This window comes from Danio rerio, chromosome 5, assembly GCF_049306965.1.
Source record: "Danio rerio strain Tuebingen ecotype United States chromosome 5, GRCz12tu, whole genome shotgun sequence".
NCBI lineage: Eukaryota > Metazoa > Chordata > Actinopteri > Cypriniformes > Danionidae > Danio > Danio rerio.
The window spans coordinates 43,297,587-43,325,323 of record NC_133180.1 but is presented as its reverse complement, the minus strand read 5'-3'; the positions used below and the strand labels follow the sequence as shown (position 1 = coordinate 43,325,323).

General features: G+C 36.6%; 4 protein-coding genes and 3 long non-coding RNA genes across 19 annotated transcripts in view; 3 read left to right on the top strand and 4 right to left on the bottom strand.

The window, feature by feature from the left end:
- The window catches only part of LOC103911105 (uncharacterized), a 150,726-nt gene that overhangs the window by 17,084 nt on the left and 105,905 nt on the right, over positions 1 to 27,737 (top strand). For 4 of the 12 annotated variants that reach the window (XR_011015560.2, XR_012406247.1, XR_011015561.2 and 1 more), the window contains 3 exons: positions 2,224 to 2,379; positions 2,450 to 2,487; positions 2,629 to 3,576. The exons of 1 other annotated variant lie outside the window; for it this stretch is intronic. This is a non-coding gene — a long non-coding RNA (uncharacterized lncRNA). Of the gene's footprint in view, positions 1 to 2,223; positions 2,380 to 2,449; positions 2,488 to 2,628; positions 3,659 to 6,605; positions 6,658 to 6,766; positions 6,872 to 9,425; positions 9,582 to 9,651; positions 9,690 to 9,830; positions 10,106 to 27,737 lie in introns of those variants that run through there. 7 more of the 12 variants (XR_012406250.1, XR_012406248.1, XR_012406244.1 and 4 more) reach the window with 5 other exon arrangements.
- LOC108190102 (serine/threonine-protein kinase pim-3-like) lies at positions 3,563 to 6,075 on the bottom strand. The gene is made up of 8 exons (XM_073951329.1): positions 5,792 to 6,075; positions 5,292 to 5,549; positions 5,092 to 5,174; positions 4,928 to 4,978; positions 4,483 to 4,855; positions 4,179 to 4,358; positions 4,011 to 4,106; positions 3,563 to 3,913 (listed from the first exon to the last, which is right to left on the bottom strand). Exons 1-7 carry the CDS (start codon positions 5,805 to 5,807, stop codon positions 4,015 to 4,017), a joined length of 1,053 nt encoding a protein of 350 aa, XP_073807430.1. The 5' UTR covers positions 5,808 to 6,075; the 3' UTR covers positions 3,563 to 3,913; positions 4,011 to 4,014.
- LOC137495531 (serine/threonine-protein kinase pim-3-like) lies at positions 10,765 to 13,277 on the bottom strand. Its single transcript, XM_073951330.1, has 8 exons — positions 12,994 to 13,277; positions 12,494 to 12,751; positions 12,294 to 12,376; positions 12,130 to 12,180; positions 11,685 to 12,057; positions 11,381 to 11,560; positions 11,213 to 11,308; positions 10,765 to 11,115 (listed from the first exon to the last, which is right to left on the bottom strand). Exons 1-7 carry the CDS (start codon positions 13,007 to 13,009, stop codon positions 11,217 to 11,219), a joined length of 1,053 nt encoding a protein of 350 aa, XP_073807431.1. The 5' UTR covers positions 13,010 to 13,277; the 3' UTR covers positions 10,765 to 11,115; positions 11,213 to 11,216.
- Positions 13,472 to 17,538, top strand: LOC141385583 (uncharacterized). 2 transcript variants are annotated; one of them, XR_012406283.1, is made up of 4 exons: positions 13,472 to 13,859; positions 13,999 to 14,073; positions 16,621 to 16,884; positions 17,026 to 17,538. It is a non-coding gene; the product is annotated as an uncharacterized lncRNA (long non-coding RNA). The 2 variants fall into 2 exon arrangements; XR_012406284.1 differs by having other exon boundaries at positions 13,516 to 13,859; positions 13,969 to 14,073.
- LOC137495530 (serine/threonine-protein kinase pim-3-like) lies at positions 18,131 to 23,933 on the bottom strand. The gene is made up of 9 exons (XM_073951317.1): positions 23,860 to 23,933; positions 20,190 to 20,234; positions 19,690 to 19,947; positions 19,490 to 19,572; positions 19,326 to 19,376; positions 18,881 to 19,253; positions 18,577 to 18,756; positions 18,409 to 18,504; positions 18,131 to 18,311 (listed from the first exon to the last, which is right to left on the bottom strand). The coding sequence occupies exons 1-8, from the start codon at positions 23,930 to 23,932 to the stop codon at positions 18,413 to 18,415; spliced, it is 1,155 nt and encodes a 384-aa protein (XP_073807418.1). The 5' UTR covers position 23,933; the 3' UTR covers positions 18,131 to 18,311; positions 18,409 to 18,412.
- Positions 20,662 to 24,729, top strand: LOC141385580 (uncharacterized). Its single transcript, XR_012406279.1, has 4 exons — positions 20,662 to 21,049; positions 21,189 to 21,263; positions 23,812 to 24,075; positions 24,217 to 24,729. It is a non-coding gene; the product is annotated as an uncharacterized lncRNA (long non-coding RNA).
- On the bottom strand, positions 24,550 to 27,664 carry LOC110439821 (serine/threonine-protein kinase pim-3-like). Its single transcript, XM_073951331.1, has 8 exons — positions 27,381 to 27,664; positions 26,881 to 27,138; positions 26,681 to 26,763; positions 26,517 to 26,567; positions 26,072 to 26,444; positions 25,768 to 25,947; positions 25,600 to 25,695; positions 24,550 to 25,502 (listed from the first exon to the last, which is right to left on the bottom strand). Exons 1-7 carry the CDS (start codon positions 27,394 to 27,396, stop codon positions 25,604 to 25,606), a joined length of 1,053 nt encoding a protein of 350 aa, XP_073807432.1. The 5' UTR covers positions 27,397 to 27,664; the 3' UTR covers positions 24,550 to 25,502; positions 25,600 to 25,603.

Sequence of the window (27,737 nt, the reverse complement as noted above, 5' to 3'; positions counted from 1 at the left end):
ATATATCAAAGTTAATTAAAGTAAACATATTAAAGGTAAACAGGTTTCTATTTTTTGAATGTAGTTAAAAATTATTTATAAAATGAATAATATGATTAATAATATGATTCATTTATTATATTGATATACATTTTTTATATTAAATTATCTCTGGGTCATAAAGGATTCTGCTTGCAGCCTACAGTACATCAGCTTTCAGGCTCAGTGCTGTGTTTCTTCTTCTTCTTCTTGGTCTTTACTGACGCTCCTGGTGCAGTGATGTTGCAGTTGCTGTGAAAAGCTAGGCGAGAACACAAACCACAAGTGTTTTTATTCAGGCATGCAACAGACTGAATGTCCTAAAACTGTTTGTGGTCAAGCTGGTGATCTTGCATGCTCAATACACACATCAATGCATGAGATAAACTGTGGTTAGACAAAAACAGAAATAAGAAGAGTAAGAAAATATTTAGTGCACGCTGCAGCTGTAAATGTTGCTTTTATTATTTTCATGACTTGGAATTGATGAGAAACTGAAGATGCAAAAGTCTGATTTATTAAAATACGTGCCATGAATCAGAGACAGTGTAAACAGCACACAACTGAGGTTTGATTTATTTAAAGAAGAGCAGAGCAATGCAACATGTACGAGTGCAACATTCAACATTTAAACCAAATTGTAATAATCATTCAACAAAATTTCCTTTCATAAAGCAAATCCATCTGTTTGTATTTCCTATTATCTTTTAATTTCTACATTAGACCTTCTTTAGTTGTTGAGAAATGACAGTATCCTGTTCACTGATCAGACACTTATAATGAATTTAATGTGAGAAGAGAGTTTAGTGTGGAGTAAATTCAGCACAATGGACAGCTCCCTGCAGTGCTGAACTGACTGAACCACATCTGCAGGAGGAAATGCTACAGAGATGTTTAATTACTGCTGAATAATTACTGAACAATATTGAATATTGAAAATCTAACCCATCAGTAGTGATTACTAATTAAACATTTATTTTATATATAAATTAAGAAAAAAGGCGATTACATAAAAATCCTGTTGGGCTTATTCGCTCTAAGACATGCTTTGATAATCATATTTCTTTTAAAGTAATACGGTTTTGTCAATGTTAATAAAAGGAAACACTGAGTTTGTATAATCATTTCTTTTTGTAATTGAACACTCACTTTACAGCTCTTCATCTCTCAGAAAACTCCCTCATTAAACCAATAGTTGCCCTCGCGCACATTAATCAATACACAAGACTAAAGAAAGCCTAATGGAAAATCTGTGCTTTGTGACAATGATCTAAGAGATCTTATCAGATCAGTGAAGTTTATTTTTCAGTTTGGCTGAAGTGAAAACAGTTTTTGATAAAAACAAACAAAAAATTAAGCACATTATTATTAGCCCTGTAAGATTTTTTTTTTTTTTTTTTTGGCTACAGAACCAAACACTGTTGTCCTATGATTTGCCTAAATTAAACTAACTTTAGTTAACCTAATTAACCCAGTTAAGCCTTTAAACTGCACTTTAGGCTGAATACTAGTGTCTTGTAAAATAACTATTAAAATATTGTGTCATGAGTTATTAGAGATTATTTATTTAACATATTATGTTTAAAAATGTGTTGCAAAAGATATTTTCTCAATTAAACCGTGCTGGGGAATTATTTAATCATTCATTACACTCAGAATAATTTATTTCAAGTGTTTATTTCAGTTCATTTTGATGATTATGGATTACAGCTAATATTAGTGTCAATTATAGTTTATCTCTTCATAATATAGCTGTGCTTTAATGATAAGTTTACATGTTTACCTAAAGTTTTATTATTTTAATATTATTTGAATGAATTTTATCGATAATTAATGCAAAGTCCTGCAAATAATTAAGCAACACAATCCTGCAGCCATAGTCCGACTTCAAATACAGAAATAATGTATATTTAATAAAGTATATTAGTAAAATAAGTGTTTATAATTAGTTTTTAAAGTGTATCTTAGTTTCTAATAATACTTTAAATTAAATTAACAGCAAATTCATTATATTTTGTAAAACGATGATTTATAGTGTATTTAATATTAGAATCTTTAACTTCTGATTTTCCAACCACTTTTAGCAAATTCATCCGTGTTAAACTCATATTTTTCATTATTGTGTGTAATCAGTAAAGATAAAATAAAATGAATATAATAACTAAATATATATTCACTTTAATAATGGCCTGTTGTTCATTTTAGAGCAAGAGTCTCCTTGTGCTGAACGGTTTAACAGCACCTCCACATCACCTGCATCAGAGTGTGTTTTCTGCTGGAATCTGCTGTTCAGTGTGTGTTCGGTGTGTGTTCTCCTCTTCTCCATCTGCGTCTACTGCCTCTGTCAGAAGAAAACTACAGGTCATCAGCTATTCGTAAAAAATGTATATCTCAAATTATAAAATGTAAATTATTCTTATCTTTTGTTAAGTTTCTGTAGGTTCTGGGGCTGAGAACAGACATGTTGAGGTATGAGCACATTTTGAGAATAATTTTAATATATGTTATTCGCAATAGTTTAGCAGCAACATAAATTACATCAATATAATGTAATATATTTATTTGTTTATTTATTTGTTTATTATTTTAATTAAATATATTCTGTTTCAGGCTGGTGATGAAGTGTGTTATGCTTCATTAGACATGCCTTCCACACAGCAACAAAGGCAGAGGAATGAAAGAGCTCAGAGTTCAGACTTCAGTATTTATTCTAATGTCAGAACCAGCAGAATGTAAAGTAGAGTAAACTAAAGTCATTGTTCTTTAGTAGAAATATGATTCAAAAGAGTGTTAATGACAATGCTCTGGCATCTGCATCCTATTTTCATTGATTCTAATATTGTAAGTTTTTAATGATTAAAAATGTAAATACATTTAAGAAAGGTTAAATGTTTTTTCAGAATATTTGACTTGCAGTCTCAGAAAGGACTCAGTGTTGTTTCTGGGTCTCTCAGTTTAATATAATTTAAGCCAATCACATGAGTGCATATGCAGTAGTACTCCCAGCTAAAACTGAAGTTCTTAAACTCTTTTCATGCCACAAAACAAACATCTCCCTGCTACAACAACAGAAATGTAGAATGCAAATGTACATCTAACAGAGCTCTGAACATTCCTAATATTAAAAAAAAACAAAAAACTAGGTCTTAGATCATCAGATGTGTACACCATTTCAGAGGTTTTACTGCTACTGTGGGCAAATTAGCACAACAACTCCACCAAAACTTATATATTATAGATCTATAAGATCATTTAATGGAATAACAACCTAAACAATATTTCATCACACCTTTAGCCTCAGTCAGTAGAGCTGCAATCTTCATTTTAAAACCATTATGAAAACCTCCATTAAGAGGACTTAAATGGATAGTTCACCCCAAAATAACAATTCTGTATCATTAACTCCCTTTCACTTGCTCCAAACCTGTTTGAGTTTCTTTATTCTGTTCAATACAAAAGAAGATATTTTGAAGAAAGCTGAAAAGCTGTACCCATTGACTTGTTTGTTTTTGCTACTATGAAAGTCAACGGTTACAGGTTTTCAGCTTCTTCAAAACATTTTATTTTGTGCAAAACAGAAAACAAGAAACTCTTAAAGATTTGAAACCGCTTGAGTTTGAGTAAACAGTGAGTAAATCTGGATTTCTGTGTGAACTCTCCCTTTATTTGAGCTCTCTCCAGTCACTCTAGGAAGACACTACACCTGGATTATTTGTCTAAATAATACGTTTATTATTAAAATCCCTATTAACATTAAAGTCATCTGAAGCGGTGGCTTAGTGCAGGTAAAGGGGCCCCGGCCCTGGGTGAGTCGGCCATTAGTTAATGCCCACTCCTCATTCTGCAGGTGATCAGGAAGCAGTTCTCTGCACTTCCTGTGTGACTCCTGCTCACCCTACACAAATCATTAAGATCATTAATCCAGACTGACCCTAACAACACAATCAAAGCCATGAGTGCGTCACTCAGATAAGTGTCAAGTCACTGGCCACCTGTTCACTGTAACCAGGGATGGCGCTCAATATCGTCCAAACTGGGCCGATCAGCCGCCGCTGGACTGAGACACCAGCCAATCAGCTGACGGCACTCTGATACACACAACACCGTGTTCAGAAACACAGAGCAACACACTTCTGCTGATCTCTCAGTGAGTCTCTTACCTGTTGACAGAGTTATGGGGAAGGTCAGTTTGCTCCTGGACGTGACCCTCAGTGAGCCTCCGAAGGGGAAACGGTTGCACAGGATGTTGAAGAGGGTCACTCCCACTGACCACACCGTAGCTGGACCCGCATGGTAGCGCTGTCTGCAGAACCACTCAGGTGGAGCGTATTGAATCGTTCCTGAGAGACACAAGGAGACACAAACACCCGTTCAAAACACTCCAGCACGCACAAATTCCCTTTGGTGGATCATCAAAAGCTCACAAACATCCACAGAGTGTTTCCTTCTGCAACACAAACCCACCTGCGAAGTATTTGTAGGCCGAGCGCTTGAGCAGATCTCCACAGCCGAAGTCCAGCAGCTTGATGTCCTGGGACTCTGTGGAGATCAGCAGGTTCTCTGGCTTGACGTCCCGGTGCAGGACTCCGCGGCTCTCGCAGTGTTTCAGAGCCGCGATCAGCTGCACCAGCACTTTCTTGGCCAGACCCTCATCCAGACAGTCGTTCTCCTCACAGAAGCTCTGGAGGTCTTGGCAGGGATCCGGACGCTCCAGGATCAGGATGTAGCGTCTGGGACGGTCAAACCAGTCTAGCAGCTGCAGGACGTTGGGGCAGGCAGGAGCTGAATTGACGCGGGTCATCAGTGCCACCTCCAGCGGCAGCCGACCCTGACCTTCCTGCAGGACAAACGATTGGATTCAGAACCCAATGAAACATCAAACACAACAACAGGTTCACACTGAACTCACAACTCTCAGTCTCCTCTGTGTCCGCTCTTTAGACACATACTTGATGGCGACCTGTAGACAGATAAAGCATAATAAATCACACCTGCCTGATCCTCACACATCACATTTACTGAGATCAGGATTTCTAAAGGCTGTTTGAATGAAGAGCGGAGAAAACGACTTACTGGCAGTCCATCAGACCTGCGCATCCCAGCAAACACAGAGCCAAATCCACCGTCTCCCAGCAGTGGGCCCTTTGCATACGCGTCTGCAACACAGAGGAGCAGTAGAAATGTGTGTTCAAAGAAAACATGCAGCAGTAGAGAAAACTGTAAAAGAGCATTACTGAAACATCATCATCACTTCTTCAAAAAGCCATTCTGACCTCTGCGAGAGCGTTTGAGAGCTCTTCTAGATGAGGTGGACGGACGTTCATCTTCTGGTGTTTGCTGGCTGCCGCTCTGCCGCTTCCTCTTCCTGTTACCCTGATCTGTGGACACAGATTTGGCCAACAGGGAAGGCAGAGGTGCGAGAAATCCATCAAGCTCTTGGCTCACGGTCTGGGTTTCACCATCACCATCATGTGTCCTGACGTCCTGAACAGCTGCCTGGATGAAAGCAGAACTCCTGGATCTGGAGCGGCCTGAGACAACGACAACAACAACAACAACATATCACGTTTATTATAAGATTATAAGAATTAATCAACAATTAACTTTAGTAGCTGCATCTACAGAGAATAAAAGACATCTGATCACTTATATCGGGGAACAGTTGTGTTGAAATGGGTTCATTTGTACCAGTTTATTTACATCACATTTCCCCAAACATTACACAACATCATATCATGATTGATCATAAACAAATAAAAACTAAAACACTCACTGCGGTTTTCACCCATCTGACAAACTCCTCCAAACTCCAGCAAACCTGAAAACAAGAACAAAGATCAAATATCAATAAAAATGTCAATAAAAACAAGATCAAAATCAAAATAAACACAACAAAAGAGCAACAAAACGTGTCAAAAGGAATAATTTCAGCTCTGAGCGTCGATCTCCTTGTAAAATAAAAGTCTTCTGTCAGAAATTCTCTGGTCTCCTTGAAGAATCGCAGTATCAGCACAGTAATCCTCAGCAAATGTCTCAGAAATTCGCCTCTCCTCAATCAACAGATAGCGGCGAGTCTCGGTGTTTATATATGGAGTCAAATCATAACACGCGTTGCTATAGCAACCACAATTTGAATCGCCAATCTGAATCACGTGAGTAAACGATTCATCTCATCTCAACATATAAATAATAAATAATTAATAATAATAAATAACATAGTTATAATAATAATAATAATAATAATAATAGTAATAATAATAATAATAATAATGAAGTTTAAATCAATTAATTTATAATTCACGAAACTGTAATAATAATGCTAAATGAGCAAGATTGGTTTGACAAGGTTTGACTTTGTAAAATGTACAGCTATTTAGGAATTAATTAAATTAAAATAATAAAATTAACTCATATATTTTCTATTAGTGGCCCAAGCAATGTAAGTGCATGCTGGTTAATTACACGTACAGTGCTAACTGCTCACGTAGATATTAGGAATATAAGTTTTAAAAAAAGTTTATTATTGTAAATAATAGAAAGTAAATTAAATCGTTCACAATTTCTATGTCTATGCCTATATTTTACAGTCTATGGTCTACGCACGATTTCAGATCACATGGCAGTTTGTATCATCATCTGGTAGGCTACATGGTTCAGTCATATTTATGTACTTTTCATTTGCTCTTGTTTTCAGATTCAATATTATTAAGTTTTATTAATGTTTTCGTTATTTTGGATGTATGTGAAGGCTTTTTAAGGGACTTTGTGTTCACTCAAGGGCTAGAAAGCACAAAAGTTCACCTGCCGAATGAGTTCCCGCGTCTGACCACAAGATGGCGTCCACAGCAGAAAGGTGCAAGTTTATAAATACATTATTTCTGTTTGTATGAATCTAAATAGCTGTTTTCATCACTAATATACAGCTTTCAATAAGCTAAATTACTGTCACAAGGTCTGTAATGACAATTAGCTTATACGTTTGCTAGAATTTTCCTAACCTATCTAGCCTTGTTCATTTATATTAAAACAAAAAAAGATTTTATTAAATTCAGAAAAACATCTCTCGTTTGTCATTACGTTTGATGATTTGATGTGATTTGAGCTTCTGAACTTCTGTTAAGGGTGCAAAGTCTGCATTGAAGCGGCCTGATTTTTTACACCAGTTTACAGTAGTAAAAATATATCAAAGTTAATTAAAGTAAACATATTAAAGGTAAACAGGTTTTTATTTTTTGAATGTAGTTAAAAATTATTTATAAAATGAATAATATGATTAATAATATGATTCATTTATTATATTGATATACATTTTTTATATTAAATTATCTCTGGGTCGTAAAGGATTCTGCTTGCAGCCTACAGTACATCAGCTTTCAGGCTCAGTGCTGTGTTTCTTCTTCTTCTTCTTGGTCTTTACTGACGCTCCTGGTGCAGTGATGTTGCAGTTGCTGTGAAAAGCTAGGCGAGAACACAAACCACAAGTGTTTTTATTCAGGCATGCAACAGACTGAATGTCCTAAAACTGTTTGTGGTCAAGCTGGTGATCTTGCATGCTCAATACACACATCAATGCATGAGATAAACTGTGGTTAGACAAAAACAGAAATAAGAAGAGTAAGAAAATATTTAGTGCACGCTGCAGCTGTAAATGTTGCTTTTATTATTTTCATGACTTGGAATTGATGAGAAACTGAAGATGCAAAAGTCTGATTTATTAAAATACGTGCCATGAATCAGAGACAGTGTAAACAGCACACAACTGAGGTTTGATTTATTTAAAGAAGAGCAGAGCAATGCAACATGTACGAGTGCAACATTCAACATTTAAACCAAATTGTAATAATCATTCAACAAAATTTCCTTTCATAAAGCAAATCCATCTGTTTGTATTTCCTATTATCTTTTAATTTCTACATTAGACCTTCTTTAGTTGTTGAGAAATGACAGTATCCTGTTCACTGATCAGACACTTATAATGAATTTAATGTGAGAAGAGAGTTTAGTGTGGAGTAAATTCAGCACAATGGACAGCTCCCTGCAGTGCTGAACTGACTGAACCACATCTGCAGGAGGAAATGCTACAGAGATGTTTAATTACTGCTGAATAATTACTGAACAATATTGAATATTGAAAATCTAACCCATCAGTAGTGATTACTAATTAAACATTTATTTTATATATAAATTAAGAAAAAAGGCGATTACATAAAAATCCTGTTGGGCTTATTCGCTCTAAGACATGCTTTGATAATCATATTTCTTTTAAAGTAATACGGTTTTGTCAATGTTAATAAAAGGAAACACTGAGTTTGTATAATCATTTCTTTTTGTAATTGAACACTCACTTTACAGCTCTTCATCTCTCAGAAAACTCCCTCATTAAACCAATAGTTGCCCTCGCGCACATTAATCAATACACAAGACTAAAGAAAGCCTAATGGAAAATCTGTGCTTTGTGACAATGATCTAAGAGATCTTATCAGATCAGTGAAGTTTATTTTTCAGTTTGGCTGAAGTGAAAACAGTTTTTGATAAAAACAAACAAAAAATTAAGCACATTATTATTAGCCCTGTAAGATTTTTTTTTTTTTTTTTTTTTTTTTGGCTACAGAACCAAACACTGTTGTCCTATGATTTGCCTAAATTAAACTAACTTTAGTTAACCTAATTAACCCAGTTAAGCCTTTAAACTGCACTTTAGGCTGAATACTAGTGTCTTGTAAAATAACTATTAAAATATTGTGTCATGAGTTATTAGAGATTATTTATTTAACATATTATGTTTAAAAATGTGTTGCAAAAGATATTTTCTCAATTAAACCGTGCTGGGGAATTATTTAATCATTCATTACACTCAGAATAATTTATTTCAAGTGTTTATTTCAGTTCATTTTGATGATTATGGATTACAGCTAATATTAGTGTCAATTATAGTTTATCTCTTCATAATATAGCTGTGCTTTAATGATAAGTTTACATGTTTACCTAAAGTTTTATTATTTTAATATTATTTGAATGAATTTTATCGATAATTAATGCAAAGTCCTGCAAATAATTAAGCAACACAATCCTGCAGCCATAGTCCGACTTCAAATACAGAAATAATGTATATTTAATAAAGTATATTAGTAAAATAAGTGTTTATAATTAGTTTTTAAAGTGTATCTTAGTTTCTAATAATACTTTAAATTAAATTAACAGCAAATTCATTATATTTTGTAAAACGATGATTTATAGTGTATTTAATATTAGAATCTTTAACTTCTGATTTTCCAACCACTTTTAGCAAATTCATCCGTGTTAAACTCATATTTTTCATTATTGTGTGTAATCAGTAAAGATAAAATAAAATGAATATAATAACTAAATATATATTCACTTTAATAATGGCCTGTTGTTCATTTTAGAGCAAGAGTCTCCTTGTGCTGAACGGTTTAACAGCACCTCCACATCACCTGCATCAGAGTGTGTTTTCTGCTGGAATCTGCTGTTCAGTGTGTGTTCGGTGTGTGTTCTCCTCTTCTCCATCTGCGTCTACTGCCTCTGTCAGAAGAAAACTACAGGTCATCAGCTATTCGTAAAAAATGTATATCTCAAATTATAAAATGTAAATTATTCTTATCTTTTGTTAAGTTTCTGTAGGTTCTGGGGCTGAGAACAGACATGTTGAGGTATGAGCACATTTTGAGAATAATTTTAATATATGTTATTCGCAATAGTTTAGCAGCAACATAAATTACATCAATATAATGTAATATATTTATTTGTTTATTTATTTGTTTATTATTTTAATTAAATATATTCTGTTTCAGGCTGGTGATGAAGTGTGTTATGCTTCATTAGACATGCCTTCCACACAGCAACAAAGGCAGAGGAATGAAAGAGCTCAGAGTTCAGACTTCAGTATTTATTCTAATGTCAGAACCAGCAGAATGTAAAGTAGAGTAAACTAAAGTCATTGTTCTTTAGTAGAAATATGATTCAAAAGAGTGTTAATGACAATGCTCTGGCATCTGCATCCTATTTTCATTGATTCTAATATTGTAAGTTTTTAATGATTAAAAATGTAAATACATTTAAGAAAGGTTAAATGTTTTTTCAGAATATTTGACTTGCAGTCTCAGAAAGGACTCAGTGTTGTTTCTGGGTCTCTCAGTTTAATATAATTTAAGCCAATCACATGAGTGCATATGCAGTAGTACTCCCAGCTAAAACTGAAGTTCTTAAACTCTTTTCATGCCACAAAACAAACATCTCCCTGCTACAACAACAGAAATGTAGAATGCAAATGTACATCTAACAGAGCTCTGAACATTCCTAATATTAAAAAAAAACAAAAAACTAGGTCTTAGATCATCAGATGTGTACACCATTTCAGAGGTTTTACTGCTACTGTGGGCAAATTAGCACAACAACTCCACCAAAACTTATATATTATAGATCTATAAGATCATTTAATGGAATAACAACCTAAACAATATTTCATCACACCTTTAGCCTCAGTCAGTAGAGCTGCAATCTTCATTTTAAAACCATTATGAAAACCTCCATTAAGAGGACTTAAATGGATAGTTCACCCCAAAATAACAATTCTGTATCATTAACTCCCTTTCACTTGCTCCAAACCTGTTTGAGTTTCTTTATTCTGTTCAATACAAAAGAAGATATTTTGAAGAAAGCTGAAAAGCTGTACCCATTGACTTGTTTGTTTTTGCTACTATGAAAGTCAACGGTTACAGGTTTTCAGCTTCTTCAAAACATTTTATTTTGTGCAAAACAGAAAACAAGAAACTCTTAAAGATTTGAAACCGCTTGAGTTTGAGTAAACAGTGAGTAAATCTGGATTTCTGTGTGAACTCTCCCTTTATTTGAGCTCTCTCCAGTCACTCTAGGAAGACACTACACCTGGATTATTTGTCTAAATAATACGTTTATTATTAAAATCCCTATTAACATTAAAGTCATCTGAAGCGGTGGCTTAGTGCAGGTAAAGGGGCCCCGGCCCTGGGTGAGTCGGCCATTAGTTAATGCCCACTCCTCATTCTGCAGGTGATCAGGAAGCAGTTCTCTGCACTTCCTGTGTGACTCCTGCTCACCCTACACAAATCATTAAGATCATTAATCCAGACTGACCCTAACAACACAATCAAAGCCATGAGTGCGTCACTCAGATAAGTGTCAAGTCACTGGCCACCTGTTCACTGTAACCAGGGATGGCGCTCAATATCGTCCAAACTGGGCCGATCAGCCGCCGCTGGACTGAGACACCAGCCAATCAGCTGACGGCACTCTGATACACACAACACCGTGTTCAGAAACACAGAGCAACACACTTCTGCTGATCTCTCAGTGAGTCTCTTACCTGTTGACAGAGTTATGGGGAAGGTCAGTTTGCTCCTGGACGTGACCCTCAGTGAGCCTCCGAAGGGGAAACGGTTGCACAGGATGTTGAAGAGGGTCACTCCCACTGACCACACCGTAGCTGGACCCGCATGGTAGCGCTGTCTGCAGAACCACTCAGGTGGAGCGTATTGAATCGTTCCTGAGAGACACAAGGAGACACAAACACCCGTTCAAAACACTCCAGCACGCACAAATTCCCTTTGGTGGATCATCAAAAGCTCACAAACATCCACAGAGTGTTTCCTTCTGCAACACAAACCCACCTGCGAAGTATTTGTAGGCCGAGCGCTTGAGCAGATCTCCACAGCCGAAGTCCAGCAGCTTGATGTCCTGGGACTCTGTGGAGATCAGCAGGTTCTCTGGCTTGACGTCCCGGTGCAGGACTCCGCGGCTCTCGCAGTGTTTCAGAGCCGCGATCAGCTGCACCAGCACTTTCTTGGCCAGACCCTCATCCAGACAGTCGTTCTCCTCACAGAAGCTCTGGAGGTCTTGGCAGGGATCCGGACGCTCCAGGATCAGGATGTAGCGTCTGGGACGGTCAAACCAGTCTAGCAGCTGCAGGACGTTGGGGCAGGCAGGAGCTGAATTGACGCGGGTCATCAGTGCCACCTCCAGCGGCAGCCGACCCTGACCTTCCTGCAGGACAAGCGATTGGATTCAGAACCCAATGAAACATCAAACACAACAACAGGTTCACACTGAACTCACAACTCTCAGTCTCCTCTGTGTCCGCTCTTTAGACACATACTTGATGGCGACCTGTAGACAGATAAAGCATAATAAATCACACCTGCCTGATCCTCACACATCACATTTACTGAGATCAGGATTTCTAAAGGCTGTTTGAATGAAGAGCGGAGAAAACGACTTACTGGCAGTCCATCAGACCTGCGCATCCCAGCAAACACAGAGCCAAATCCACCGTCTCCCAGCAGTGGGCCCTTTGCATACGCGTCTGCAACACAGAGGAGCAGTAGAAATGTGTGTTCAAAGAAAACATGCAGCAGTAGAGAAAACTGTAAAAGAGCATTACTGAAACATCATCATCACTTCTTCAAAAAGCCATTCTGACCTCTGCGAGAGCGTTTGAGAGCTCTTCTAGATGAGGTGGACGGACGTTCATCTTCTGGTGTTTGCTGGCTGCCGCTCTGCCGCTTCCTCTTCCTGTTACCCTGATCTGTGGACACAGATTTGGCCAACAGGGAAGGCAGAGGTGCGAGAAATCCATCAAGCTCTTGGCTCACGGTCTGGGTTTCACCATCACCATCATGTGTCCTGACGTCCTGAACAGCTGCCTGGATGAAAGCAGAACTCCTGGATCTGGAGCGGCCTGAGACAACGACAACAACAACAACAACATATCACGTTTATTATAAGATTATAAGAATTAATCAACAATTAACTTTAGTAGCTGCATCTACAGAGAATAAAAGACATCTGATCACTTATATCGGGGAACAGTTGTGTTGAAATGGGTTCATTTGTACCAGTTTATTTACATCACATTTCCCCAAACATTACACAACATCATGTCATGATTGATCATAAACAAATAAAAACTAAAACACTCACTGCGGTTTTCACCCATCTGACAAACTCCTCCAAACTCCAGCAAACCTGAAAACAAGAACAAAGATCAAATATCAATAAAAATGTCAATAAAAACAAGATCAAAATCAAAATAAACACAACAAAAGAGCAACAAAACGTGTCAAAAGGAATAATTTCAGCTCTGAGCGTCGATCTCCTTGTAAAATAAAAGTCTTCTGTCAGAAATTCTCTGGTCTCCTTGAAGAATCGCAGTATCAGCACAGTAATCCTCAGCAAATGTCTCAGAAATTCGCCTCTCCTCAATCAACAGATAGCGGCGAGTCTCGGTGTTTATATATGGAGTCAAATCATAACACGCGTTGCTATAGCAACCACAATTTGAATCGCCAATCTGAATCACGTGAGTAAACGATTCATCTCATCTCAACATATAAATAATAAATAATTAATAATAATAAATAACATAGTTATTATAATAATAATAATAATAATAATAGTAATAATAATAATAATAATAATGAAGTTTAAATCAATTAATTTATAATTCACGAAACTGTAATAATAATGCTAAATGAGCAAGATTGGTTTGACAAGGTTTGACTTTGTAAAATGTACAGCTATTTAGGAATTAATTAAATTAAAATAATAAAATTAACTCATATATTTTCTATTAGTGGCCCAAGCAATGTAAGTGCATGCTGGTTAATTACACGTACAGTGCTAACTGCTCACGTAGATATTAGGAATATAAGTTTTAAAAAAAGTTTATTATTGTAAATAATAGAAAGTAAATTAAATCGTTCACAATTTCTATGTCTATGCCTATATTTTACAGTCTATGGTCTACGCACGATTTCAGATCACATGGCCGTTTGTATCATCATCTGGTAGGCTACATGGTTCAGTCATATTTATGTACTTTTCATTTGCTCTTGTTTTCAGATTCAATATTATTAAGTTTTATTAATGTTTTCGTTATTTTGGATGTATGTGAAGGCTTTTTAAGGGACTTTGTGTTCACTCAAGGGCTAGAAAGCACAAAAGTTCACCTGCCGAATGAGTTCCCGCGTCTGACCACAAGATGGCGTCCACAGCAGAAAGGTGCAAGTTTATAAATACATTATTTCTGTTTGTATGAATCTAAATAGCTGTTTTCATCACTAATATACAGCTTTCAATAAGCTAAATTACTGTCACAAGGTCTGTAATGACAATTAGCTTATACGTTTGCTAGAATTTTCCTAACCTATCTAGCCTTGTTCATTTATATTAAAACAAAAAAAGATTTTATTAAATTCAGAAAAACATCTCTCGTTTGTCATTACGTTTGATGATTTGATGTGATTTGAGCTTCTGAACTTCTGTTAAGGGTGCAAAGTCTGCATTGAAGCGGCCTGATTTTTTACACCAGTTTACAGTAGTAAAAATATATCAAAGTTAATTAAAGTAAACATATTAAAGGTAAACAGGTTTTTATTTTTTGAATGTAGTTAAAAATTATTTATAAAATGAATAATATGATTAATAATATGATTCATTTATTATATTGATATACATTTTTTATATTAAATTATCTCTGGGTCGTAAAGGATTCTGCTTGCAGCCTACAGTACATCAGCTTTCAGGCTCAGTGCTGTGTTTCTTCTTCTTCTTCTTGGTCTTTACTGACGCTCCTGGTGCAGTGATGTTGCAGTTGCTGTGAAAAGCTAGGCGAGAACACAAACCACAAGTGTTTTTATTCAGGCATGCAACAGACTGAATGTCCTAAAACTGTTTGTGGTCAAGCTGGTGATCTTGCATGCTCAATACACACATCAATGCATGAGATAAACTGTGGTTAGACAAAAACAGAAATAAGAAGAGTAAGAAAATATTTAGTGCACGCTGCAGCTGTAAATGTTGCTTTTATTATTTTCATGACTTGGAATTGATGAGAAACTGAAGATGCAAAAGTCTGATTTATTAAAATACGTGCCATGAATCAGAGACAGTGTAAACAGCACACAACTGAGGTTTGATTTATTTAAAGAAGAGCAGAGCAATGCAACATGTACGAGTGCAACATTCAACATTTAAACCAAATTGTAATAATCATTCAACAAAATTTCCTTTCATAAAGCAAATCCATCTGTTTGTATTTCCTATTATCTTTTAATTTCTACATTAGACCTTCTTTAGTTGTTGAGAAATGACAGTATCCTGTTCACTGATCAGACACTTATAATGAATTTAATGTGAGAAGAGAGTTTAGTGTGGAGTAAATTCAGCACAATGGACAGCTCCCTGCAGTGCTGAACTGACTGAACCACATCTGCAGGAGGAAATGCTACAGAGATGTTTAATTACTGCTGAATAATTACTGAACAATATTGAATATTGAAAATCTAACCCATCAGTAGTGATTACTAATTAAACATTTATTTTATATATAAATTAAGAAAAAAGGCGATTACATAAAAATCCTGTTGGGCTTATTCGCTCTAAGACATGCTTTGATAATCATATTTCTTTTAAAGTAATACGGTTTTGTCAATGTTAATAAAAGGAAACACTGAGTTTGTATAATCATTTCTTTTTGTAATTGAACACTCACTTTACAGCTCTTCATCTCTCAGAAAACTCCCTCATTAAACCAATAGTTGCCCTCGCGCACATTAATCAATACACAAGACTAAAGAAAGCCTAATGGAAAATCTGTGCTTTGTGACAATGATCTAAGAGATCTTATCAGATCAGTGAAGTTTATTTTTCAGTTTGGCTGAAGTGAAAACAGTTTTTGATAAAAACAAACAAAAAATTAAGCACATTATTATTAGCCCTGTAAGATTTTTTTTTTTTTTTTTTGGCTACAGAACCAAACACTGTTGTCCTATGATTTGCCTAAATTAAACTAACTTTAGTTAACCTAATTAACCCAGTTAAGCCTTTAAACTGCACTTTAGGCTGAATACTAGTGTCTTGTAAAATAACTATTAAAATATTGTGTCATGAGTTATTAGAGATTATTTATTTAACATATTATGTTTAAAAATGTGTTGCAAAAGATATTTTCTCAATTAAACCGTGCTGGGGAATTATTTAATCATTCATTACACTCAGAATAATTTATTTCAAGTGTTTATTTCAGTTCATTTTGATGATTATGGATTACAGCTAATATTAGTGTCAATTATAGTTTATCTCTTCATAATATAGCTGTGCTTTAATGATAAGTTTACATGTTTACCTAAAGTTTTATTATTTTAATATTATTTGAATGAATTTTATCGATAATTAATGCAAAGTCCTGCAAATAATTAAGCAACACAATCCTGCAGCCATAGTCCGACTTCAAATACAGAAATAATGTATATTTAATAAAGTATATTAGTAAAATAAGTGTTTATAATTAGTTTTTAAAGTGTATCTTAGTTTCTAATAATACTTTAAATTAAATTAACAGCAAATTCATTATATTTTGTAAAACGATGATTTATAGTGTATTTAATATTAGAATCTTTAACTTCTGATTTTCCAACCACTTTTAGCAAATTCATCCGTGTTAAACTCATATTTTTCATTATTGTGTGTAATCAGTAAAGATAAAATAAAATGAATATAATAACTAAATATACATTCACTTTAATAATGGCCTGTTGTTCATTTTAGAGCAAGAGTCTCCTTGTGCTGAACGGTTTAACAGCACCTCCACATCACCTGCATCAGAGTGTGTTTTCTGCTGGAATCTGCTGTTCAGTGTGTGTTCGGTGTGTGTTCTCCTCTTCTCCATCTGCGTCTACTGCCTCTGTCAGAAGAAAACTACAGGTCATCAGCTATTCGTAAAAAATGTATATCTCAAATTATAAAATGTAAATTATTCTTATCTTTTGTTAAGTTTCTGTAGGTTCTGGGGCTGAGAACAGACATGTTGAGGTATGAGCACATTTTGAGAATAATTTTAATATATGTTATTCGCAATAGTTTAGCAGCAACATAAATTACATCAATATAATGTAATATATTTATTTGTTTATTTATTTGTTTATTATTTTAATTAAATATATTCTGTTTCAGGCTGGTGATGAAGTGTGTTATGCTTCATTAGACATGCCTTCCACACAGCAACAAAGGCAGAGGAATGAAAGAGCTCAGAGTTCAGACTTCAGTATTTATTCTAATGTCAGAACCAGCAGAATGTAAAGTAGAGTAAACTAAAGTCATTGTTCTTTAGTAGAAATATGATTCAAAAGAGTGTTAATGACAATGCTCTGGCATCTGCATCCTATTTTCATTGATTCTAATATTGTAAGTTTTTAATGATTAAAAATGTAAATACATTTAAGAAAGGTTAAATGTTTTTTCAGAATATTTGACTTGCAGTCTCAGAAAGGACTCAGTGTTGTTTCTGGGTCTCTCAGTTTAATATAATTTAAGCCAATCACATGAGTGCACATGCAGTAGTACTCCCAGCTAAAACTGAAGTTCTTAAACTCTTTTCATGCCACAAAACAAACATCTCCCTGCTACAACAACAGAAATGTAGAATGCAAATGTACATCTAACAGAGCTCTGAACATTCCTAATATTAAAAAAAAAACAAAAAACTAGGTCTTAGATCATCAGATGTGTACACCATTTCAGAGGTTTTACTGCTACTGTGGGCAAATTAGCACAACAACTCCACCAAAACTTATATATTATAGATCTATAAGATCATTTAATGGAATAACAACCTAAACAATATTTCATCACACCTTTAGCCTCAGTCAGTAGAGCTGCAATCTTCATTTTAAAACCATTATGAAAACCTCCATTAAGAGGACTTAAATGGATAGTTCACCCCAAAATAACAATTCTGTATCATTAACTCCCTTTCACTTGCTCCAAACCTGTTTGAGTTTCTTTATTCTGTTCAATACAAAAGAAGATATTTTGAAGAAAGCTGAAAAGCTGTACCCATTGACTTGTTTGTTTTTGCTACTATGAAAGTCAACGGTTACAGGTTTTCAGCTTCTTCAAAACATTTTATTTTGTGCAAAACAGAAAACAAGAAACTCTTAAAGATTTGAAACCGCTTGAGTTTGAGTAAACAGTGAGTAAATCTGGATTTCTGTGTGAACTCTCCCTTTATTTGAGCTCTCTCCAGTCACTCTAGGAAGACACTACACCTGGATTATTTGTCTAAATAATACGTTTATTATTAAAATCCCTATTAACATTAAAGTCATCTGAAGCGGTGGCTTAGTGCAGGTAAAGGGGCCCCGGCCCTGGGTGAGTCGGCCATTAGTTAATGCCCACTCCTCATTCTGCAGGTGATCAGGAAGCAGTTCTCTGCACTTCCTGTGTGACTCCTGCTCACCCTACACAAATCATTAAGATCATTAATCCAGACTGACCCTAACAACACAATCAAAGCCATGAGTGCGTCACTCAGATAAGTGTCAAGTCACTGGCCACCTGTTCACTGTAACCAGGGATGGCGCTCAATATCGTCCAAACTGGGCCGATCAGCCGCCGCTGGACTGAGACACCAGCCAATCAGCTGACGGCACTCTGATACACACAACACCGTGTTCAGAAACACAGAGCAACACACTTCTGCTGATCTCTCAGTGAGTCTCTTACCTGTTGACAGAGTTATGGGGAAGGTCAGTTTGCTCCTGGACGTGACCCTCAGTGAGCCTCCGAAGGGGAAACGGTTGCACAGGATGTTGAAGAGGGTCACTCCCACTGACCACACCGTAGCTGGACCCGCATGGTAGCGCTGTCTGCAGAACCACTCAGGTGGAGCGTATTGAATCGTTCCTGAGAGACACAAGGAGACACAAACACCCGTTCAAAACACTCCAGCACGCACAAATTCCCTTTGGTGGATCATCAAAAGCTCACAAACATCCACAGAGTGTTTCCTTCTGCAACACAAACCCACCTGCGAAGTATTTGTAGGCCGAGCGCTTGAGCAGATCTCCACAGCCGAAGTCCAGCAGCTTGATGTCCTGGGACTCTGTGGAGATCAGCAGGTTCTCTGGCTTGACGTCCCGGTGCAGGACTCCGCGGCTCTCGCAGTGTTTCAGAGCCGCGATCAGCTGCACCAGCACTTTCTTGGCCAGACCCTCATCCAGACAGTCGTTCTCCTCACAGAAGCTCTGGAGGTCTTGGCAGGGATCCGGACGCTCCAGGATCAGGATGTAGCGTCTGGGACGGTCAAACCAGTCTAGCAGCTGCAGGACGTTGGGGCAGGCAGGAGCTGAATTGACGCGGGTCATCAGTGCCACCTCCAGCGGCAGCCGACCCTGACCTTCCTGCAGGACAAGCGATTGGATTCAGAACCCAATGAAACATCAAACACAACAACAGGTTCACACTGAACTCACAACTCTCAGTCTCCTCTGTGTCCGCTCTTTAGACACATACTTGATGGCGACCTGTAGACAGATAAAGCATAATAAATCACACCTGCCTGATCCTCACACATCACATTTACTGAGATCAGGATTTCTAAAGGCTGTTTGAATGAAGAGCGGAGAAAACGACTTACTGGCAGTCCATCAGACCTGCGCATCCCAGCAAACACAGAGCCAAATCCACCGTCTCCCAGCAGTGGGCCCTTTGCATACGCGTCTGCAACACAGAGGAGCAGTAGAAATGTGTGTTCAAAGAAAACATGCAGCAGTAGAGAAAACTGTAAAAGAGCATTACTGAAACATCATCATCACTTCTTCAAAAAGCCATTCTGACCTCTGCGAGAGCGTTTGAGAGCTCTTCTAGATGAGGTGGACGGACGTTCATCTTCTGGTGTTTGCTGGCTGCCGCTCTGCCGCTTCCTCTTCCTGTTACCCTGATCTGTGGACACAGATTTGGCCAACAGGGAAGGCAGAGGTGCGAGAAATCCATCAAGCTCTTGGCTCACGGTCTGGGTTTCACCATCACCATCATGTGTCCTGACGTCCTGAACAGCTGCCTGGATGAAAGCAGAACTCCTGGATCTGGAGCGGCCTGAGACAACGACAACAACAACAACAACATATCACGTTTATTATAAGATTATAAGAATTAATCAACAATTAACTTTAGTAGCTGCATCTACAGAGAATAAAAGACATCTGATCACTTATATCGGGGAACAGTTGTGTTGAAATGGGTTCATTTGTACCAGTTTATTTACATCACATTTCCCCAAACATTACACAACATCATGTCATGATTGATCATAAACAAATAAAAACTAAAACACTCACTGCGGTTTTCACCCATCTGACAAACTCCTCCAAACTCCAGCAAACCTGAAAACAAGAACAAAGATCAAATATCAATAAAAATGTCAATAAAAACAAGATCAAAATCAAAATAAACACAACAAAAGAGCAACAAAACGTGTCAAAAGGAATAATTTCAGCTCTGAGCGTCGATCTCCTTGTAAAATAAAAGTCTTCTGTCAGAAATTCTCTGGTCTCCTTGAAGAATCGCAGTATCAGCACAGTAATCCTCAGCAAATGTCTCAGAAATTCGCCTCTCCTCAATCAACAGATAGCGGCGAGTCTCGGTGTTTATATATGGAGTCAAATCATAACACGCGTTGCTATAGCAACCACAATTTGAATCGCCAATCTGAATCACGTGAGTAAACGATTCATCTCATCTCAACATATAAATAATTAATAATTAATAATAATAAATAACATAGTTATAATAATAATAATAATAATAGTAATAATAATAATAATAATAATGAAGTTTAAATCAATTAATTTATAATTCACGAAACTGTAATAATAATGCTAAATGAGCAAGATTGGTTTGACAAGGTTTGACTTTGTAAAATGTACAGCTATTTAGGAATTAATTAAATTAAAATAATAAAATTAACTCATATATTTTCTATTAGTGGCCCAAGCAATGTAAGTGCATGCTGGTTAATTACACGTACAGTGCTAACTGCTCACGTAGATATTAGGAATATAAGTTTTAAAAAAAGTTTATTATTGTAAATAATAGAAAGTAAATTAAATCGTTCACAATTTCTATGTCTATGCCTATATTTTACAGTCTATGGTCTACGCACGATTTCAGATCACATGGCCGTTTGTATCATCATCTGGTAGGCTACATGGTTCAGTCATATTTATGTACTTTTCATTTGCTCTTGTTTTCAGATTCAATATTATTAAGTTTTATTAATGTTTTCGTTATTTTGGATGTATGTGAAGGCTTTTTAAGGGACTTTGTGTTCACTCAAGGGCTAGAAAGCACAAAAGTTCACCTGCCGAATGAGTTCCCGCGTCTGACCACAAGATGGCGTCCACAGCAGAAAGGTGCAAGTTTATAAATACATTATTTCTGTTTGTATGAATCTAAATAGCTGTTTTCATCACTAATATACAGCTTTCAATAAGCTAAATTACTGTCACAAGGTCTGTAATGACAATTAGCTTATACGTTTGCTAGAATTTTCCTAACCTATCTAGCCTTGTTCATTTATATTAAAACAAAAAAAGATTGTATTAAATTCAGAAAAACATCTCTCGTTTGTCATTACGTTTGATGATTTGATGTGATTTCTGAGCTTCTGAACTTCTGTTAAGGGTGCAAAGTCTGCATTGAAGCGGCCTGATTTTTTACACCAGTTTACAGTAGTAAAAATATATCAAAGTTAATTAAAGTAAACATATTAAAGGTAAACAGGTTTCTATTTTTTGAATGTAGTTAAAAATTATTTATAAAATGAATAATATGATTAATAATATGATTCATTTATTATATTGATATACATTTTTTATATTAAATTATCTCTGGGTCGTAAAGGATTCTGCTTGCAGCCTACAGTACATCAGCTTTCAGGCTCAGTGCTGTGTTTCTTCTTCTTCTTCTTGGTCTTTACTGACGCTCCTGGTGCAGTGATGTTGCAGTTGCTGTGAAAAGCTAGGCGAGAACACAAACCACAAGTGTTTTTATTCAGGCATGCAACAGACTGAATGTCCTAAAACTGTTTGTGGTCAAGCTGGTGATCTTGCATGCTCAATACACACATCAATGCATGAGATAAACTGTGGTTAGACAAAAACAGAAATAAGAAGAGTAAGAAAATATTTAGTGCACGCTGCAGCTGTAAATGTTGCTTTTAATATTTTCATGACTTGGAATTGATGAGAAACTGAAGATGCAAAAGTCTAATTTATTAAAATACGTGCCATGAATCAGAGACAGTGTAAACAGCACACAACTGAGGTTTGATTTATTTAAAGAAGAGCAGAGCAATGCAACATGTACGAGTGCAACATTCAACATTTAAACCAAATTGTAATAATCATTCAACAAAATTTCCTTTCATAAAGCAAATCCATCTGTTTGTATTTCCTATTATCTTTTAATTTCTACATTAGACCTTCTTTAGTTGTTGAGAAATGACAGTATCCTGTTCACTGATCAGACACTTATAATGAATTTAATGTGAGAAGAGAGTTTAGTGTGGAGTAAATTCAGCACAATGGACAGCTCCCTGCAGTGCTGAACTGACTGAACCACATCTGCAGGAGGAAATGCTACAGAGATGTTTAATTACTGCTGAATAATTACTGAACAATATTGAATATTGAAAATCTAACCCATCAGTAGTGATTACTAATTAAACATTTATTTTATATATAAATTAAGAAAAAAGGCGATTACATAAAAATCCTGTTGGGCTTATTCGCTCTAAGACATGCTTTGATAATCATATTTCTTTTAAAGTAATACGGTTTTGTCAATGTTAATAAAAGGAAACACTGAGTTTGTATAATCATTTCTTTTTGTAATTGAACACTCACTTTACAGCTCTTCATCTCTCAGAAAACTCCCTCATTAAACCAATAGTTGCCCTCGCGCACATTAATCAATACACAAGACTAAAGAAAGCCTAATGGAAAATCTGTGCTTTGTGACAATGATCTAAGAGATCTTATCAGATCAGTGAAGTTTATTTTTCAGTTTGGCTGAAGTGAAAACAGTTTTTGATAAAAACAAACAAAAAATTAAGCACATTATTATAAGCCCTGTAAGATTTTTTTTTTTTTTTTTGGCTACAGAACCAAACACTGTTGTCCTATGATTTGCCTAAATTAAACTAACTTTAGTTAACCTAATTAACCCAGTTAAGCCTTTAAACTGCACTTTAGGCTGAATACTAGTGTCTTGTAAAATAACTATTAAAATATTGTGTCATGAGTTATTAGAGATTATTTATTTAACATATTATGTTTAAAAATGTGTTGCAAAAGCTATTTTCTCAATTAAACCGTGCTGGGGAATTATTTAATCATTCATTACACTCAGAATAATTTATTTCAAGTGTTTATTTCAGTTCATTTTGATGATTATGGATTACAGCTAATATTAGTGTCAATTATAGTTTATCTCTTCATAATATAGCTGTGCTTTAATGATAAGTTTACATGTTTACCTAAAGTTTTATTATTTTAATATTATTTGAATGAATTTTATCGATAATTAATGCAAAGTCCTGCAAATAATTAAGCAACACAATCCTGCAGCCATAGTCCGACTTCAAATACAGAAATAATGTATATTTAATAAAGTATATTAGTAAAATAAGTGTTTATAATTAGTTTTTAAAGTGTATCTTAGTTTCTAATAATACTTTAAATTAAATTAACAGCAAATTCATTATATTTTGTAAAACGATGATTTATAGTGTATTTAATATTAGAATCTTTAACTTCTGATTTTCCAACCACTTTTAGCAAATTCATCCGTGTTAAACTCATATTTTTCATTATTGTGTGTAATCAGTAAAGATAAAATAAAATGAATATAATAACTAAATATATATTCACTTTAATAATGGCCTGTTGTTCATTTTAGAGCAAGAGTCTCCTTGTGCTGAACGGTTTAACAGCACCTCCACATCACCTGCATCAGAGTGTGTTTTCTGCTGGAATCTGCTGTTCAGTGTGTGTTCGGTGTGTGTTCTCCTCTTCTCCATCTGCGTCTACTGCCTCTGTCAGAAGAAAACTACAGGTCATCAGCTATTCGTAAAAAATGTATATCTCAAATTATAAAATGTAAATTATTCTTATCTTTTGTTAAGTTTCTGTAGGTTCTGGGGCTGAGAACAGACATGTTGAGGTATGAGCACATTTTGAGAATAATTTTAATATATGTTATTCGCAATAGTTTAGCAGCAACATAAATTACATCAATATAATGTAATATATTTATTTGTTTATTTATTTGTTTATTATTTTAATTAAATATATTCTGTTTCAGGCTGGTGATGAAGTGTGTTATGCTTCATTAGACATGCCTTCCACACAGCAACAAAGGCAGAGGAATGAAAGAGCTCAGAGTTCAGACTTCAGTATTTATTCTAATGTCAGAACCAGCAGAATGTAAAGTAGAGTAAACTAAAGTCATTGTTCTTTAGTAGAAATATGATTCAAAAGAGTGTTAATGACAATGCTCTGGCATCTGCATCCTATTTTCATTGATTCTAATATTGTAAGTTTTTAATGATTAAAAATGTAAATACATTTAAGAAAGGTTAAATGTTTTTTCAGAATATTTGACTTGCAGTCTCAGAAAGGACTCAGTGTTGTTTCTGGGTCTCTCAGTTTAATATAATTTAAGCCAATCACATGAGTGCACATGCAGTAGTACTCCCAGCTAAAACTGAAGTTCTTAAACTCTTTTCATGCCACAAAACAAACATCTCCCTGCTACAACAACAGAAATGTAGAATGCAAATGTACATCTAACAGAGCTCTGAACATTCCTAATATTAAAAAAAAAACAAAAAACTAGGTCTTAGATCATCAGATGTGTACACCATTTCAGAGGTTTTACTGCTACTGTGGGCAAATTAGCACAACAACTCCACCAAAACTTATATATTATAGATCTATAAGATCATTTAATGGAATAACAACCTAAACAATATTTCATCACACCTTTAGCCTCAGTCAGTAGAGCTGCAATCTTCATTTTAAAACCATTATGAAAACCTCCATTAAGAGGACTTAAATGGATAGTTCACCCCAAAATAACAATTCTGTATCATTAACTCCCTTTCACTTGCTCCAAACCTGTTTGAGTTTCTTTATTCTGTTCAATACAAAAGAAGATATTTTGAAGAAAGCTGAAAAGCTGTACCCATTGACTTGTTTGTTTTTGCTACTATGAAAGTCAACGGTTACAGGTTTTCAGCTTCTTCAAAACATTTTATTTTGTGCAAAACAGAAAACAAGAAACTCTTAAAGATTTGAAACCGCTTGAGTTTGAGTAAACAGTGAGTAAATCTGGATTTCTGTGTGAACTCTCCCTTTATTTGAGCTCTCTCCAGTCACTCTAGGAAGACACTACACCTGGATTATTTGTCTAAATAATACGTTTATTATTAAAATCCCTATTAACATTAAAGTCATCTGAAGCGGTGGCTTAGTGCAGGTAAAGGGGCCCCGGCCCTGGGTGAGTCGGCCATTAGTTAATGCCCACTCCTCATTCTGCAGGTGATCAGGAAGCAGTTCTCTGCACTTCCTGTGTGACTCCTGCTCACCCTACACAAATCATTAAGATCATTAATCCAGACTGACCCTAACAACACAATCAAAGCCATGAGTGCGTCACTCAGATAAGTGTCAAGTCACTGGCCACCTGTTCACTGTAACCAGGGATGGCGCTCAATATCGTCCAAACTGGGCCGATCAGCCGCCGCTGGACTGAGACACCAGCCAATCAGCTGACGGCACTCTGATACACACAACACCGTGTTCAGAAACACAGAGCAACACACTTCTGCTGATCTCTCAGTGAGTCTCTTACCTGTTGACAGAGTTATGGGGAAGGTCAGTTTGCTCCTGGACGTGACCCTCAGTGAGCCTCCGAAGGGGAAACGGTTGCACAGGATGTTGAAGAGGGTCACTCCCACTGACCACACCGTAGCTGGACCCGCATGGTAGCGCTGTCTGCAGAACCACTCAGGTGGAGCGTATTGAATCGTTCCTGAGAGACACAAGGAGACACAAACACCCGTTCAAAACACTCCAGCACACACAAATTCCCTTTGGTGGATCATCAAAAGCTCACAAACATCCACAGAGTGTTTCCTTCTGCAACACAAACCCACCTGCGAAGTATTTGTAGGCCGAGCGCTTGAGCAGATCTCCACAGCCGAAGTCCAGCAGCTTGATGTCCTGGGACTCTGTGGAGATCAGCAGGTTCTCTGGCTTGACGTCCCGGTGCAGGACTCCGCGGCTCTCGCAGTGTTTCAGAGCCGCGATCAGCTGCACCAGCACTTTCTTGGCCAGACCCTCATCCAGACAGTCGTTCTCCTCACAGAAGCTCTGGAGGTCTTGGCAGGGATCCGGACGCTCCAGGATCAGGATGTAGCGTCTGGGACGGTCAAACCAGTCTAGCAGCTGCAGGACGTTGGGGCAGGCAGGAGCTGAATTGACGCGGGTCATCAGTGCCACCTCCAGCGGCAGCCGACCCTGACCTTCCTGCAGGACAAGCGATTGGATTCAGAACCCAATGAAACATCAAACACAACAACAGGTTCACACTGAACTCACAACTCTCAGTCTCCTCTGTGTCCGCTCTTTAGACACATACTTGATGGCGACCTGTAGACAGATAAAGCATAATAAATCACACCTGCCTGATCCTCACACATCACATTTACTGAGATCAGGATTTCTAAAGGCTGTTTGAATGAAGAGCGGAGAAAACGACTTACTGGCAGTCCATCAGACCTGCGCATCCCAGCAAACACAGAGCCAAATCCACCGTCTCCCAGCAGTGGGCCCTTTGCATACGCGTCTGCAACACAGAGGAGCAGTAGAAATGTGTGTTCAAAGAAAACATGCAGCAGTAGAGAAAACTGTAAAAGAGCATTACTGAAACATCATCATCACTTCTTCAAAAAGCCATTCTGACCTCTGCGAGAGCGTTTGAGAGCTCTTCTAGATGAGGTGGACGGACGTTCATCTTCTGGTGTTTGCTGGCTGCCGCTCTGCCGCTTCCTCTTCCTGTTACCCTGATCTGTGGACACAGATTTGGCCAACAGGGAAGGCAGAGGTGCGAGAAATCCATCAAGCTCTTGGCTCACGGTCTGGGTTTCACCATCACCATCATGTGTCCTGACGTCCTGAACAGCTGCCTGGATGAAAGCAGAACTCCTGGATCTGGAGCGGCCTGAGACAACGACAACAACAACAACAACATATCACGTTTATTATAAGATTATAAGAATTAATCAACAATTAACTTTAGTAGCTGCATCTACAGAGAATAAAAGACATCTGATCACTTATATCGGGGAACAGTTGTGTTGAAATGGGTTCATTTGTACCAGTTTATTTACATCACATTTCCCCAAACATTACACAACATCATGTCATGATTGATCATAAACAAATAAAAACTAAAACACTCACTGCGGTTTTCACCCATCTGACAAACTCCTCCAAACTCCAGCAAACCTGAAAACAAGAACAAAGATCAAATATCAATAAAAATGTCAATAAAAACAAGATCAAAATCAAAATAAACACAACAAAAGAGCAACAAAACGTGTCAAAAGGAATAATTTCAGCTCTGAGCGTCGATCTCCTTGTAAAATAAAAGTCTTCTGTCAGAAATTCTCTGGTCTCCTTGAAGAATCGCAGTATCAGCACAGTAATCCTCAGCAAATGTCTCAGAAATTCGCCTCTCCTCAATCAACAGATAGCGGCGAGTCTCGGTGTTTATATATGGAGTCAAATCATAACACGCGTTGCTATAGCAACCACAAT